Genomic DNA, 14,894 nt, shown 5'->3' on the forward strand with positions numbered 1-14,894 from the left:
TCATTCTTCACCTTATTTTTTGAGGCAGGATCTCTCTTCAAACGTGGAGCTTGATGGTTCAGTAGAATGGCTGGCTTGCAAGCCCTTGGATCCTCCAGTCCTCTTTCCAGAGGGATTATAGATGTACATCACCAGGCTTTTCTTCCTCCTCCTCATTTTCCTCTTCCTCTTCCTCATTCTTTTCTTTGTAATGTGGGTTCTGAGAGAGCAAACTCAGGTCGCGATGCTTGCGCATCAAGCACTGTACTAAATAAGCCATCTCCCCAGCCTCAATACTATCGTATTATGAATCCATCACAGTCATTCATACATTAGGGCAGAGCCTTAATTGATGTGGGATGCCCTTCTGTATGCTGTGAATATGTTTTATTACCATTGGCTAATAAAGAAGCTGATTTGGCCAACATCCAGGCAGAATAGAGCCAGGCAGAAAATCCAAGCAAAGATAAAGGGAAAAAGAAGGCAGAGTCGAGGGAGATGCTGGCTGCCACTGGAGAAGCAAGGTGTGAGGTAACAAGCCACGAGCCTCTTGGTAAAATATAGAATATTAGAAATGCGTTAAGTTGTAAAAGTTAGTTAATAATAAGCCTGAGCTAATAGGTCAAACAATTTGCAATTAAGCTTCTGAGTGTTTATTTGGGAACTGGTGGGTGGGAGAAAAACCTCCAGTTACATCTTATGACCTAGTCATCTTTTAGAAATGCTATCGTATATACCTTCAGACGTATGCTATGCTAATCTCCGGTCTTATTTGCTCTGATTAAATTGACATTTTAAATTAAGCATCACAAGCTGGCATACATCCTGTTTATTTTTTATTTTATTATTATGTTTTATACTCCCCACCACAGGCAGGACCTCTATACATCCTGTTTATATATGCTTTTCAGATTGAGTACTTTTGATCAGAGATAGGGTTTTTTTTTCTTAAATTTTCTTATTGTTTTTATTGAGCCATATGTTTTTCTCCATTCCTCTTGTTTCCTCCCCACTCCCTGTCTACCCTCTCCCATGGTTCCAATGATCCCCATTTACTCAGGAGACCTTGTATTTTTCTATTTCCCATGTCAATTAGATAAATGTATGCTTCTCTTAGGGTCCTTTTTGTTGTCTAGGTTCTCTGGGATTGTGAATCGCAGACCGGTTTTTCTTTGCTTTATGTCTAAATGCCGCTTATGAGTGAGTACATATGATAATTGTCTTTCTGGGTCTGGGTTGCCTCACTCAATATGATGTTTTCTAGCTCCATCCATTTATCTGCAGATTTCAAGATGTCATTGTTTTTTTCTGCTGTATAATACTCCATTGTGTAAATGTATCACATTTTCCTTATCCATTCTTTGGTCGAAGGGCATTTAGGTTGTTTCCAGGTCCTGGCTATAACAAGCTATGAACATAGTTGAGCACATGTCCTTGTGGTACAATTGAGCATCCTTTGGGTATACACCCAAAAATGGTATTGTTGGGTCTTGAGGTAGATTGTTTCCTAATTTTCTGAAAAATCGTCACACTAATATCCAAAGCAGCTGTACCAATTTGCACTCCTACCAGCAATGCAGGAGTGTTTCCTTTTGCCCACATCTTCTCCAGCATAAGTTGTCAACAGTGTTTTTGATCTTGGCCATTCTCTCAGTGTCTGTGCCGCTGGGGTTATGTTTAGGAAGTAGTTCCCTGTGCCAATGCATTCAAGTGTGCTTCCCACTTTCTCTTCTTTGAGGTTCAGTGTGGTTGGTTTTATGTTGAGGTCTTTGATCCATTTGGGCTTGAGTTGTGTGCAACTCAACCGGATCTATTTTCATTCTTCTACATATTGATATCAGTTATGCCAGCACCATTTGTTGAATATGCTTTTTTCCATTTGATATTTTTTGCTTCTTTGTCAAAAATGAGGTGGTCGTAGGTGTGTGGATTGATATCTGGGTCTTTGAATCGGTTCTATTGGTCCTCCTGTCTGTTTTTATGCCAATACCAGGCTGTTTTCAATACTGTAGCTCTGTAGTAGAGTTTGAAGTCAGGGATTGTGATGCCTCCAGGAGTTCTTTTATTGTACATGATTGTTTTGGCTATCCTGGGTATTATGCTTTTCCATATGAAGTTGAGTATTGTTCTTTGGAGGTCTGTGAAGAATTTTACTGGGCATTGCATTGAATCTGTAGATTGCTTTTGGTAAAATTGCCATTTTTACTATGTTAATTCTACCTACTCAAGAGCATGGGAGAGCTTTCCATTTTCTCGTGTCTTCTTCAATTTCTTTCTTTAAAGATTTAAAGTTCTTGTCATACAGGTCTTCCACTTGTTTGGTTAGAGTTACTTCAAGATATTTTATACTATTTGTGGCTATTGTGAAAGGTGATGTTTTTCTGATTTTCTCAGTCCATTTATCATCAGTGTACAGGAGGGCTACTAATTTTTTTGAGTAAATCTTGTATCCTGCTACATTACTGAAGGTGTTTATGAATTGTAGAAATTCCTTGGTAGAATTTTTGGGATCACTTATGTAAAGAATCATATCATCAGCATATAGTGAGAGTTTGACTTCTTTTTCTGATTTGTAACCCCTTGATCTCCTTTTGTTGTCTTATTGCTCTAGCTAGAACCTCAAGTACTATATTGAATAGATATGGAGAGAGTGGACAACCTTGTCTTGTTCCTGATTTCAGTGGGGTCGCTTTGAGTTTCTCTCCATTTAGTTTGATGTTGACTGTTGGCTTGCTGGATATTGCCTTTATTATGTTTAGGTATGCTCCTTGTATCCCTGCTCTCTCCAAGATCTTTGTCATGAAGAGATGTTGTATTTTTATCAAAGGCTTTTTTAGCATCTAATGAGATGATCATTTGTTTTTTTTCTCCAGTTTGTTTATATGGTGGATTTCATTGACAGATTTTTGTATGTTGAACCATCCCTGCATCTCTGGGATGAAGCTGTCTTGATCATGGTGGATGATTTTTCTGATGTGTTCTTGGATTTGGTTTGCCATTTTTAGCATCAATGTTCATGAGTGAGATTGGTCTGTAATTCTCTTTCTTAGTAATGTTTCTTAGTAATGTTTTTGTGTGGTTTGGGTATTAGGGTGATTATAACCTCATAAAAAGAATTTGGCAATGCTCCTTCTGTTTCTATTGTGTGGAACAATTTGAGGAGTATTGGTATTAGTTCTTCTTTGAAAATCTTGTAGAATTCTGCACTGAAACCCCTGAGCCTGGGCTTTTTTTTGTTTGGTTGGAAGATTTTTGATGACTGTTTCTATCTTTTTTTCTTTTTTTTTTAAAGCAGTTTAGGTCTGTTTAATTTGCTTATCTGGGTTGATTTAATTTAGTAAGTGATATTTATCAAGAAGATTGTTCATTTCCTTCAAGTTTTCCAATTTTGTGGAGTACAGGTTTTCGAAATATGACCTGATGATTCTGTGGGTTTTCTCTGTGTCTGTTGTTATGTCCCCCACTTTATTTCTGCCTTTTGGCTAGTTTGGATAAAGGTTTGTCCATTTTGTTGATTTTTTTGGAAGAACCAACTCTTGTCTCATTGAGTCTTTGTATTGTTTTCTTTGTTTCTATTTTGTTGATTTGGGCTCTCCGTTTGATTATTTCCTGTCCTCTAGTCCTTCTGGGTGAGTTTGCTTCTTTTTGTCTCCATCGAATGTTGGAGCTGCAAGTATACTTTAATGCTCCTTTTTCTTGAAAAAAAAAAAAAAGAAGCGTGGACTCTGGGGATTGAACCCAGGACCTCATTCTTGCACAGCATGCTTTACCCATGGTGCTGTCCCCAGTACAGAACCCTTTTATCATTTAGTGTCTCCCTTTCTCCCCCTTCCCATTCCACCCCAGCCCCAGGCCCTTCAAATCGCATCAGCATTGGGATCTGGGGTTCAGCGAACTCCTTGCTGCCACCTCCCAATAATGCTGACTCTTGCCTCTGTATCCTTTCTTGTTTTCTTCTGGTGTCTTCGATTGCCTGCATCATGATTGACTCCCCCTTTTTCTTTAAGACCCCTTCTCTGGACTGTCTCCCCGATTACAATTGTCTTCCACTCAGACTAGATGCAAGGTCTTTCCAAAGCCCCGTATCGTGTCATCTTGTTTCTGACATGTCTATATTGCATTTTAAACTGGTTTTATGTAATTCTTTTCCTTCATGAAACTGGAAGCTCCTCGGGATAGAAATGGGATCATGGTCTGCTCTGAATACCAGACTTTTCAGTGCAATGCCTGGCATATGATATAATTGCTGTTTAAATAGGTTAATGGCGTCTATTTCTTTTGCAGGACTTTACCTAAACCTTTACTATCAAATTACATATTGGATCATTTTGACAGCAAGGCACAAAGATGCAGCTATGTAGGAGATTCACAAAGACATCCTTGCCCTCGGGAAGGCTCCGTCCCAGCTGTGCCCCAACAGACTTCTCACTTGCCCCACGGCCCCTCTGTTGCTCTTTGTCTGTACTGTTCCTCTTCTCATCTTTGTTGTTGTTGGCTTCCTCTGCTCATCTTTCCTTTCTAACTCCTTCTAAATTCAGCTTGCAGTCCACCTCGGATTCTTCTTGTCTTGATTTTATCTGACCTTAGTTGACATTTGCAAAGGTAACAATCCAACAAGCTCAATTTAAACTTTGCGGAAGCACATCACAGGCTGGGGCGTGGCCTCTGGCAGAACTTCTGAGTATCTCTGGTCCAGGGAGCTAGGGAAGGGACTCTGAAATGTGATTGCTTGGGCGAGAACCCTGATAGAAGAAGAAATGACAGAGACAGACTAAGCCCTCTTCTAGTCTAGAACTGGGAACAATTCCTTGTGTTTTTGCCCTTCTTTATTCCTGAACAATTTAAGTTCCCAATCCTTCATTCCAGGAAGTCACTTCTATTTTCTCTACTCAGAAATTACAGAATTAAGGCATGCTGGTGCTGGGAGGAACCTCGGATTTTGTTTGCTTGTGTGTGTTCTGTGTAACGTTAACCCCAGAAGACGTTCTATGAAGAAAAGTCAAGACAGTCCAGCTCTTTCCTGGGATCCTGGCTCATAGAAGGGACACACTTCTTGGAGGTCTGCTTTAATTGGCAGGAACTCTGGTCCTCTGCACCAGCCGACCCCTGGAGAGCTCAAATCCTCTCCAGTGAAGGGGTTTCTGAAAGGGGTCCAAGGGCAACCAGCCACGAGCCCTTTGACATTGTTTGCAAACTTGAGTCAGTGTTATGTGAGTATGTATGTGAGCGTGTTTTCCGAGAGTATTCATAGCTTTCAACAGATTCTTACAAGTTAATCTGACCCGAAAGAAAAGAATGGATAAGGACTTACATGCTAACGGCAGTTGACTGAGTCCCGCCAGGGCAAATCTCTTTGTTCTCTTCCAAGTTAGACATGTTACATGCTACGTTGGATGTCCATCCTGCTTGTGTAGACAAGAGAAAGTACTAGACGACATGACCAAGCTGGAAAGGTCCTGATGACTAATCAGGGGCTTTGTCCTTTCGTTTTCTAGATATGTGTTAGTATAGGCCCATCAACTGGCAGCACATAGGGAGGCTATGAATGTGTGTAGTGAACGGATACTCTCGAGGCCTCTGTTCTGCTTCATCTGCTCAATTTTTAGCTTAATTTAAAAGTACTCTTAAAAGTCTATTAAAGGCAAACAAATGCAATTAGGAGGAATGAGAAATAAAATGTGATTTTCCTAAGGATACATATTAATGAGTACGTGCAGACTTCCTTTGCTTTCCTCACTTCCGGCCACACCCCCACCCGACCTTTCTTTGAGGCAGGGTTTCTCTGTGTAGCTCTGGCTGTCCTGGAACTCGCTCTGTAGACCAGACTGGCCTCATACTCAGAGACTTGCTGGGATTAAAGATGTGTGCCATCACCACCCGGCTGCTTCTTCCCCTCTTGTAATCAATGTCTTACCAATTAGTCTACTTTTGGGGTCAATAAATAAAAGTCCACATCTTATTTTTTTCTTAAATATTTATTTAAGAACAACCCCAGCGTTACTCATCTATTAAATGCTCAATGGACGCTTATACCAGATATCACGAACCTGTTTAAAATGTTGCTACTCCCATGAAGAAATTGTTAACGCTAACTTATCCAAGGATGCCCAACTCTTCTGCAAGCCGGCATGGGAAAGTCCCGTTTCTGGTGTGCTTTGTTGGGGAGTGCTTCATCTCACTTCTCTACAGACTCCTTTTAGGTTAGCAGGCTCACACACCTTGGGACAGATGCTCTAGTTTCAGCATCCCTAATTGGCCCTTCTTACCTGATGCTTGGTCCAGGTGGAGCGGGACGCCGCCCCCTGGTGGCAAGTAGGAGCCCGCGCGGTGCATGCTAATGAGCGCGTGGCGCTGCTCGCTGATTGGTTGGCGCGAATTCCAGCTGCTTTGCATGTCGGCGGGTGCGAGGGCAGAGTCGAGGGGCGGCGAGCATCCTGGGCCCTGGGCGCTCAGCTCTCGGCACCTCCCGGTCCACGCCCAGGCTGGCTTGTGAACTTGGGGGTTTTCCCTTTTCGTTCCCAGTCGTGTTGTGGTCGTGAATTCATCCAGGGTCCAGAATGACGATACGACACCAAGGCCAGCAGTACAGGCCGAGGATGGCTTTTCTCCAAAAGGTACCCCGGGTGTCCCCATCTGGACCCTGGCAGGTGGGCGGGGACCCAATTTGTGGAGTGTCCAAGAGAAGATTGGGCAGGGGCAGAGGGCGTCCCTCTAGGTGGGTTCACACTGCTCAATTGTACTACATGACTTTTTTTTTTTTTTTGCTATATGTGATTGCATTTAAAAACTATAATGATTTTCGCGTAAACTGTTTATAGTAGAGAATTTGAATGCAGCCGTGATGGTCGGCTGGAGGCCGAAAACAACCTGTTACTCATAGAGGAGGGTGCTTGAGGCTGCGCGGGGATATGAGAGAGCTGATATTGTTACAAGGTATCAGCTACTAAATGAATATTTCGAGCATTTTCCCCAATACTGAACAGCAGGATCCCCCCTCCCCGTGTGTGTGTGTGTGTGTGTGTGTGTGTGTGTGTAAAAGACCAGGGAAATGTTGTGATCTGAGGGTTTGAGAGCCCCCCTCCCACTTTGAGGGTGTATTTTCTGTACAGTCTGAACCTTTTCCTGTCGATGGCAAATGGCCAGCACAGGGTGTCTGTTCACGATGGACATGGGGGAGGTGGAACGCACTATGGAGTGATGTGTCTGGGGACAAAGTGGTTCATTTTGTTCTGGGCTTTTGAGTTAGAAAGCGTGGGAAGGGACACACAGGGGCTTAGGTCCCAGGTCACTTGTCTATCCCCCTTCTGGCTCATGCCACTTTTCACGGTGCCGTGTGAAATAGGATTATCCTATTGAGCAGAATTAGCCCAATGCTTTGTGACAAGCTGGGTTCTGCCTTAAGCCCCTGGGGCTTAGCAACTGGGTGCAGCTGGTGACTAACTGTCCTAATCTACAAGATGGTAAAAGCAGGACAGTCCTGGGAACATGGGGACATTCGTCATACCTAGTTGTCTTCAGGAGGCCAGGTAGCAGAGGTAGGCAGGTGTGAGGGTCATGCTGAGAACAGAAAGCATTATTGTCTTACTCCGACGCGTAAACAGTCAGTTCCCAGCGCCTAAAAGGACAAGAAGTCTGCCGTTCAAAAGTAAAGCATCACCTTTAGACTGTGCCCCAGGACTGTCTTCTCCCATGCAAGACAAGACAGCCTGGCTTGGAGGCTCAGAGTACCTGTCTGGAGCACTCATGCCCACTGAATCCAAAGCATCCTTTGCCTCGGCTTTCTGAGTGGAGTCTTGTTCTCCACCGCCATGCCCCCAATCTCAGCATATCTTACCTCCACCCAGCCTTCCTCACCCCCATCCCCAGTCCCCTCACCTCCTTTCCAGTTTGTCTTCTTTTCCCCCCCATTCCACCTCCTCACCTCTATCTCAACCCCTTGCCTCTATTTCATCTCCCATTTACCTCTACCCTAACCCCCCACCCAAGCCTGTTCTTCAACACAGCCTCTGCTCTCAGCCATTGCCTCCCCACTCCTCTGTGACGTCCTTCATACACATTGCTTTTCTCTCCCAAACTGAGTGACCTCTTTCACGTGGTCCTCCCTACTGGCTTCCTGGGCTCATGGGATACTGTACCCTGCTTTGCAGCCTGGCTTCTTAAGGTCCCTAGTCCACCATCTTTCTGGCTCTGCTTTTCACCCAATTCCCACTCCTGCCCTCCCAGAGTAAGAGCACAGCAGCCCTGGCACTCAGAGTGGCCACTCATGGATGTTCTTGTTTCTGTAGGAACCCCATACCCTTCCAGACATCCATGGGAACATCCCTTTCCCCCTCTGCCCGACTCCCACCCCTCTGTGAAGCAGGATCTTCTGATTCCAGCGAGAGCGATTTTCCTCTCTGGGTCTACGGACTCTGTCCTCCTCACCCACAGCATTGCTTCCTGCATGCCCCGTGCTGGCAAGGATCCTGTCTGCATCCTGTCTGGTGTACACTTGGGTCCTGGGTTGGATCACAGAACCCCTTAGGTCATCAGACAGGGTAGAGCCCTACAGAATCTCAGGAGCCTGTGGTAGGAGATTCTCAGCCATTTCCCCCTGAGCTAGATAACCAGACTTTTAGAGGAAGGCCCGGACCAGCAGAATGTGGACCCAGGTGCAGGTACCGTTCCCCACCCATTCAGTGTGTACTATGAAGTGTGCTGAGTCCAAGGTGGCTGAAGCTTCCCACACATTATCTCATTTATTTTGTCAGACAGTGGCTACTCTCCCTTACAGAGAAGGATACTGAGGCTCAGAAAGGTGAGGTGACTTGTCAGCCATACAATCACAGGTGGAACTTGGAAACAATGCAGGAGTGGGCCGGTCTGTGCAGGTGTGATACAGGGGGCAGAGTTTTCCTATGGTGTAGGACAGGTGAGGAGCTTGTGAGAAGGCCTGTGTGCTAGAGAGACACCGAGCTGAGAAGGGAAGGATAAATGGGAGAGTCTAGACAAGCAGGCAGAGAGAGAGAGAGAGAGAGAGAGAGAGAGAGAGAGAGAGAGAGAGACAGAGACACACAGAGACACACAGAGAGACAGAGCGAGAGAACAAGACACACACAGAGAGAGAGAAAGACAGAGAGAGAGAGAGAGAGAGAGAGAGAGAGAGAGAGAGAGTGAGAGTGAGAGAGAGAGCAGGTACAGAGAACAATGTGTTCCCAAGATGCGGAGGCACAAAGACACAGGGAATCTGGTGAGTTTGAGGGTATGTTGTTCTGTAGCAGACATATTTTAAGGCACAGGAGGGGATAGAAAGTTAGAAGGAGACAGAGGGGACAATGACACGCCCTTAGGATGCCTCGAAGGCAGTTTGATCCCCTTTCAACACCGAGGAACCATGGCAACATTTGGACCAGACAAGTGACATGGCTGACTGGTAATTAAGATGATCACTGGGGTGAGCCAGATGAGTAGCGAGCTATCTTCCTTTCCCCTGAGTTAAGCGAGCCAATTTAAGGGTCTCTGTAACCCCTCATAACTTCAGGCAGGGAAAATGATGCTGTTCAGGGGACCTTTTCTCCTCCTGTGAGTTCAAGGGTTTCTGTTGTCCATCTCCACCTCAAGCTCAATGCAGTGTCTACAGAGAATGCCCTTTAGCCCAGTTGCTACTCATCTGGGATATCAGGTCTTGTTCAAGGTGTGCTGAGGCCTGGGTACGTGGCTCAGTCAGTAGCATGTTTGTTCAGTGTTATGAAGCCCTGGATTTACTCCTCCGTACTGGTTATGGTGGTGTATGCTTGGACCCCAACGCTTGGGGTTAGAGGCAGAAGGATTGGAAGCTCAAAGCCAGCCTTGGCCACTCTCTTAGTTAGGGTTCCTATCGTCGTGATAAAACACCATGACCGAAAGCAACGTGGGGAGGTAGGGCAAGAAACCTGGAGGCAAGAACTGAAGAAGAGGCCGTAGAGAGCACTGCACATGGAATTGATTCCCAGGGCTTGCTCAGCCTGATGTCTTATCGCATCCAGGCCCACAGCTCAGGGCTAGCACTGCCTACAGTGAGCTGGACCTTCCCACATTAACCCTTAATCAAGAAAATGACCTATAGACTGGCCTAGAGGCCAATCCTATTGACATATTTTCTTTATTAAGGTTCCTTTTTCCAAAATGACACTAGCTTGTGTCTAGTTGACATAAAAACTAGCTATCACAGCTACGTAGTGAGTATGAGACCTTGGCTCAAAAAGATAAGCATGACAGAAAGGTGGAGACCCACGTGCCAGGCCTTTACCGTGGGATTAGCCGACAGCATGTGGTGAGCTGAAGAGCATCAGTGAGTCCCTGTGGCCCCATGACCCTTACTGTGGTTCTGACCCATATACCTCAGTGTTGCCATAGTCACCATCCTGGTCATTTCCACTTGCCAGTGACCCGGGGATTCCTCGATGCCATGGCAAGGAGCCCTCTGTTAGGTGACTTGGCTTTTCTCTGTGGCTTCTGGCATCTCCCTTCTGCTTAGCAGGGACTGAGAAGCAGAGGCATCAAGGAGACCGAGGCGGAGGAAGGTACCACTCTCTCATGCCATCCTTTGTCTCTGGTATACAAAATGAAGCACCGAGTGCCAGGTGCCAGGGACACCAAAGAGCTTTGGGTCCAGTGAGAGAGACATATTGAATAAACAAGGAGACACGTGGTGCATGGCTGTGACAGACGTTGCTGGAGGATACACCGGTGTAGAAGAAGTAAGCTGTGCCTGGGATGGGGGGAGTCAGGTTTCCTAAGGAAGCTCGTAAGCAAGTTAGGGAAATTATTAATGCTTTGTTTTTTCCAGGAAGAGAGGAAGATGAGCAACATCTTAGGCTGGTAGAAAATACAGACATGTAGGATAGCCTGTCAGTGTGGAAGACACCCTGAGGCCGGATCACCAGGCCAGAGAGGGGCATGGGGTGGGTGGGAGTTGCGGTGGGTGGATGGGAAGGCGGGAGGTAAGAAAGGCTCACAGCTGGGGAGCGTCACATGACATGGTGAAGCTCTGATGCTTCCTGTGTTTAATGAGATGCCGTTTGATGTCTTTAAAACCAGAGATGAATACGGCGGGTTAGTTTACATGCTACGGGGGTGATTCTGATGAGAGAGCTTGAGTGTGTCTTGATACTGGCTGCGTCTCAGGAAATGCTGACACCAAGCCAGGGGCTGATGCATCCCAGACTAGCCTAAGAATCCCTAAGCAGTGGGGAGTGACCTCAGACTTCTGATCCTCCTACCTCCATCTCCCAAGTGCTGGTATTACAGAGGTGTGTCACCATACCCAGCTCGTGTGCTGCTGGGAGTCAGGAGTTTTATCCAGGCACCCTACCAACTAAGATCCATCCCCAGCCCAAGCATTCGTCTTTCTAGAAGAGCTTTTTAGGTGGATTGAACATACATTTGAAAAAGTGGCCCCTGGGGGACACTGGGCAGCAATAGGATATATTATGGGTACCCAATTTGGGATTTTACTAGCATGGAATACTAATTAGTACTCTATCAGGCACTGGACACATCACCACAAATAATGATCCCACTCAAAATGCTCATGGGACACTCTTCTTAGTTTAAGGGGCAGTATGGACCTAAGCTCATCACTTAGGAGGATAGTCTGGAGAACACCCTGAAGACTGTGGACCAGCTAAGGCGGAGACCAGAGTCCAGAGTGGGGTGGAGGACTTTCCACTGGGGCAGCATTTAGTGCACGAGATGTGCAAGACACAAAAGCAGAGTCAATAAAAGCTGGCCACTGCTGTCTTTAGCTGGGGTTGCCTGCAGTGCCTTGCTGATCTAAGAGGAAGGTGGAGAGAGCAGATTTTGGGTCAAGACCACCATGTCGTGGCCAGGCACAGGGTGCTGGTATATGTCTTTAATCTACTGAGTTGAGCTGTCCATGGCTTATTTGCAAGATCACATGCTCCTTGGTTAGAAAAACCACCCTGTGGTTTTGGGTCACTTTCCCCATCTCAATAAAGGAAAGAACTGATTATGACTGCCCCCTTGGGAGCATTCTCCAGTGCAAAGGAAAATTCCTGCCCCTGAGATCTTCCCCTGTGAGTGACAGCTCCTTAATTTGAGGAGCGGCGTGGGTGTGGTAGGTGGGATGTCAGAGCCATCAAAGCCGTTGTTTCGGATCCCTTTATGATGCCGTGGGTCCCTGGCTCACCCGCAGCCAAGTTTCATCCTGAGACATGTGCATCTCGGAGGCCAACTCAGGGTCATTCAGGGCCCCAGTAGTGGCCTGGTTTTATGGTGTTTCTGTGTTGCCTGGGAACAAGACCAGGCTGATGTTTCTTTATCTTGAGAGGCACTGGAAGCTGATCTTCCGGGGAGCAGGGTCTAGAGAGACGCCGGGCAGCGTGAAATTGTACAGCGGAAGCCCCATGCAGGCTGAGTGGTTTAAATAACAGAAACACGCTTTCTCATAGTCCTTGAGATTAGAAATCCGAGCTCAGCCACAGCAGGGATGGGTTCCTCTGACGTCCCTCCTCTTGTTTTGTAGATAGCTGTTCTCTGTCCTCGTACCATCTTCTCAGCTAGGGCATAATCCTCTTCTCATAAGAACACCAATTATCTTGGAGCAATACCTATGTGTATGACCTCATTTGGTCTCTCTCTCTCTCTCTCTCTCTCTCTCTCTCTCTCTCTCTCTCTCTCTGTGTGTGTGTGTGTGTGTGTGTGTGTGTGTGTGTGCTTGTGTGGTGGTCATTCGGGCTGAATCCAAGGTTTTATGAAAGCTAGGTCATGCTCTTCCACTAGCCCTTGGTTTGTTCTTTCCATTAAAAATATTCTTTTTATTACATTTTTTAGTTTATTTGTGGAGGTGTACCTTCGCTGCACGCACATGTAGAAGCAGAAGGACAACCTTTGGGAGTGAGTTCCCTCCTCATAGCGTATAGCTCCCAGCAACTGAACTTGGGCTCTAAGACTTGGTTGCAAGCACCTCTTCCCACTGAGCCATTTTGCCAGACCCAGCCCTTGGTTTTTTAATACAGGGTCTTGCTGTGTAATGTAGGCCGACTCCAGCTGCTTGATCCTCCTGCCTCTGCCTTTAGAGCACTGGGTGGAACTGCGTGCATGTCCTTCCACACCCGGCCCTTACCATCTCTTTAAAAGACCCCACTTCTCAAATCAACTATATTCAGAGACGGTGAGGCTGAAGACTTCAACATATGAATTTGGGGAATAGTCTTCAACCTCTACAGTCTCTCGGAGTTGGCACCACCAGCTGACAAACTCTGTCAGTTTTAAGTGATGGGGGAGACCCCTCAGAGGGATTTCTGAGGGGGAAAGTGAGAAAAATTGATCGGAATCCCAGTGTGCTAACTTCCTCACAATGTTCCCTGAGGCGAGTGTGATGAGCCCCCTCCCTCGGCCTTCTCCTTTTTGTGAAGAGTGTCACACCTGCTAGAAAGAAATCTGACTCCCTCATTGTGGCTTTTAAAATAGCTCTCATTATTCCTCCTCTGAAGGTTATTTTCAATTTCTTAATAACTAGGTTTTTTTTTTTATGCAAAGACTGCCGGCGACACTCAGGTTCTAACTTTTAAGGTGGGATCTGGCCTCTTCTCCACTTTGTGGGCCCACGTTTGCATGAAACAACTTTGTTTCATTTAACAAAATGATTTTGAGGGTGGGGACGATAACTCAGTCAGTAAAATGCTTGGTTTGCAAGCGTGAGGGCCTGAGTTCGATACCCAAAACCCATCTTAAAAAAAAAAAAACAGGTATGGAGACACACAGTTGTAATTTGTAAGGGGAGGCATAGACAGGTGGATCGCCAGGACTCAGCTCAACACGCTTGGTGAGCGAGACGACCTCAAAGACAAGGTGGGTGTGTCTGAGGGGCAACAACCAAGGTTGTCCTTTAGCCTCACAACGTATATACCTACACACATAAACATACATGCGTGCATGCACGCTTGCACACAAACGTATATACACACACACAGTTTAAGTGAATCTGGCCTTTCAGTTTTGCAGCTAACATGAGGGAAAGGAGTCTTGGGCTTTGACTTCAGAAAACTGAAGAGAACTCTGGGTTTTTGAGATGCACAGCTCAGAACCCTGGGAAGTCACACTAATAATATTGCATCACATGTTATGATCCCCTCCCATGTTTCTACACCTTTCTATTCATATGTTTTCCTTGGTCCCCTGACCAGCTCCGCTGGCGGCAGCTATGTCCCAGCCCCATCCACAACCTCTACTGTGGCCTCTGATTCTCTTTGTCTCTGCTACTTGACCCTCTGGCCTGAGACATTGCTAAGGTCTTACCCCACTGAAGGCCAAATACTGAAGCTCTGGGTGGATCTGAAATGTAGGTGCGTGTTTGTGTGTTTGTGCATGAGCAGATGTGTTTGTGTGTGTGTGCGTGTGTGTGTGTGTGTGTGTGTGTGTGTGTGTGTGTAGAGACTGGAAGTCAGCCGTGGGTATTGCTCCTCAGGACCCATTCACCTTGCTTTTGAGACAGAGTCTCTCACTAGGACTTGGGGTTCACACGTTAAGATAGGTTGGGGAATCTGACTTCCCAGCTCTGGGATTACATGCCCAGAGTTTTACATGGATGGTGGTTCTGGGGATTGAACTTGGGTCCTCGTGGTTTTGTGGGCTAGCACTTTATAGGCTGAGCCATCTACCCAGTCCCTGGAATGCAATTTCTGTTCCTGATGGTACTGTGAGCTTGGCAAATGTCTTTGCAGACAGAAATGTGTAGTGCAGGGGCGGACCCTGATGCTGCTGGCTCTCGCCTTCAGGTTGAACTTCGGCCTTGGCACACCCCTGATTCCAGCCTGTGTCTTGAGATGGTCGTTTAGCTGCAAATGCTAATTTTGCAATAAAGATGAAAAGCACCCGCTACCCCTGAGTGCTGAATGAGGACATAGGCCCACGCTCTTGAGAAGGTGGGGGCC

General features: G+C 46.2%; 1 protein-coding gene across 2 annotated transcripts in view; it reads left to right on the top strand.

Moving 5' to 3' along the window:
- Positions 1 to 6,401: 6,401 nt before the first annotated feature.
- Positions 6,402 to 14,894, top strand: part of Rgs9 (regulator of G protein signaling 9) — a 64,261-nt gene continuing 55,768 nt past the window's right edge. For both annotated transcript variants that reach the window (XM_041636142.1, XM_041636143.1), the window contains exon 1: positions 6,402 to 6,593. In XM_041636142.1, coding sequence (XP_041492076.1) covers positions 6,537 to 6,593 — 57 coding nt within the window. In that variant the 5' untranslated portion in view covers positions 6,402 to 6,536. The remainder of the gene's footprint in view (positions 6,594 to 14,894) is intronic.

This window comes from Microtus oregoni, unplaced genomic scaffold, assembly GCF_018167655.1.
Source record: "Microtus oregoni isolate MIOR12 unplaced genomic scaffold, Mior012 000048F_ref0000485, whole genome shotgun sequence".
NCBI lineage: Eukaryota > Metazoa > Chordata > Mammalia > Rodentia > Cricetidae > Microtus > Microtus oregoni.